The following is a 1,674-nucleotide window of genomic DNA, read 5'->3' on the forward strand; positions in this document are numbered from 1 at the left end:
GTAGTGTATATATAGTGTTTTATAACAAATTATGAAAACATTAAATAAAGAATTATATTTTCAATTAATTAAGAAGTGACTAAATTTACATATTCTTTTATTGTTTTATCTTAGCTTAAACAATAATTAATGGACTCTGCAACTAGAAAATTTTCAATGCCAATGCCTTTTTAAATCTTTGTCGGAAGAAACAACACGACTGTTCGAAGGAAATACGTCAAGCATACCAACTCTCTTAAAAATTTCAAATCTAAAAATTAAGTAATATAAAAACTGCTTCATCTAATTACAATTTTTACCATCGCTTTAGAATTTTTCCTTTATTTCTAATCGTAACTATTTTTGAGTTGAGACGCTTTCGTTTTTTGTGAGCCTACTTGAATTTTGAAAGCGATTCTTATTGACCTTTACAGTAAAGTTGAATAAAAAAATCTGAACACCACATTTTTGTAAATGCCAAAATAAAGGATGATTCGAATACTGATCTGTTATTGTTTTTATCGTTTATTTTGATGGTGAGTCTGAATTCTTTGCAAAAGATTACTATTATTGAGGCAGTTCAAATAACTGAATTTTATACAAGGAATTTGATAATTTTGTCATTCCATTATCTAACAGTTCGAAATAAACATTATCCAATGTAGATTAATAAAACAGATCTTTATAGCGTAACATTAAATTATTCGGTAAGTGAAGTATACCCTTGTAATCGTTTAAATGACTATCGAAAATTGTGGTTGGAACGTCGTCGGGGTAAAAAACTGCCTAAATTTGAACGGGATTGGTTCTTCAATTTCCCCACCATATTTCATCTCATGTTGTTGAGATCCATCCGGAGGGTATATATCGTGTTGGTTAAAGTTTGAATGGTCTCCGGAATGGAACTGGTCGTGGGAGTAACTGCAGCTATGGTTTCCGTTTGAATTGCTTCCATGATGCAATCAGCTGCCCCTGCTGTTTCATCCAGATCCTTGTCCCACATGGTTGCGATGATAGCTTGAACATTAAGCGGGAGACGACTTGACCAAATGGTTCGCAGTAAGTTGTCCGGCATAGTGGTTCCGGCCAGACCGCGTAGATGGCGCAGAAATTGCGTGGGTTTCCTATCCCCCAAATCTCCTGACTCGAAGAGTTGTTTCATTCGTGTTTCTTGGGAGATGCCCGGTTGACGAATGAGTGCTGCCTTGATGGTGGCATATGGTTGACAATGATATCGCGCACTTCTGCCGCATAGCGAGGGTCAAGGTTGCCTAGCACGTATCCGAGTCTTGTGGATTCCAAATCAGTTCCGGAGGCCTCAAAGCTTCGTTCCACCATGCAAAACCATAGTTCAGGGTCAGAGGGCCAGTCAGTCGGTGGACAGGGGAGGGAGGATCGGCATTTTGAGGACGACATGATTAGGCGTTCACGTTGCGGCTGGCCTGGGCATCCTTTTTGCTTATGTGCCGTTGAGTGTTTCGCCGGTACTCACGGTAGGCCGTCCACAGGAGGCTGATGATTTGCAATGACAGAATTAAGATGAGTGAGTCCAGTGGCGAGGCAGTTGCACTACCAGCAGCAGAATGTGCAATCACAATCTCTTTGTAGAATCTGTTGGTGCCGGTGGCACTTTATTTGTTTGTCGGTTCGTTGCGTTGTTACACTAATCGCAGGGGTTGAAGGTGGAAGTTGGGC

The 1,674-nt window shown here is 39.8% G+C and overlaps 1 protein-coding gene across 1 annotated transcript; it reads right to left on the bottom strand.

The window, feature by feature from the left end:
* Positions 1-808: 808 nt before the first annotated feature.
* LOC108735362 lies at positions 809-1,395 on the bottom strand. The gene is made up of 2 exons (XM_018467300.1): positions 1,222-1,395; positions 809-1,183 (listed from the first exon to the last, which is right to left on the bottom strand). Exons 1-2 carry the CDS (start codon positions 1,393-1,395, stop codon positions 809-811), a joined length of 549 nt encoding a protein of 182 aa, XP_018322802.1.
* Between the last annotated feature and the right edge of the window lie 279 nt (positions 1,396-1,674).

The sequence above is a fragment of the Agrilus planipennis genome, unplaced genomic scaffold (genome assembly GCF_000699045.2).
Source record: "Agrilus planipennis isolate EAB-ADULT unplaced genomic scaffold, Apla_2.0 scaffold27, whole genome shotgun sequence".
NCBI classification, from domain to species: domain Eukaryota; kingdom Metazoa; phylum Arthropoda; class Insecta; order Coleoptera; family Buprestidae; genus Agrilus; species Agrilus planipennis.

Excerpts from the sequence above, each read along its gene's own strand:
- LOC108735362 (XM_018467300.1), bottom strand. The coding sequence starts at position 1,395 with ATGTCGTCCTCAAAATGCCGATCCTCCCTCCCCTGTCCACCGACTGAC. Across the intron at positions 1,184-1,221 it reads ACCCTCGCTATGCGGCAGAA|GCAGCACTCATTCGTCAACC; the intron begins GTGCGCGATATC and ends GCCACCATCAAG.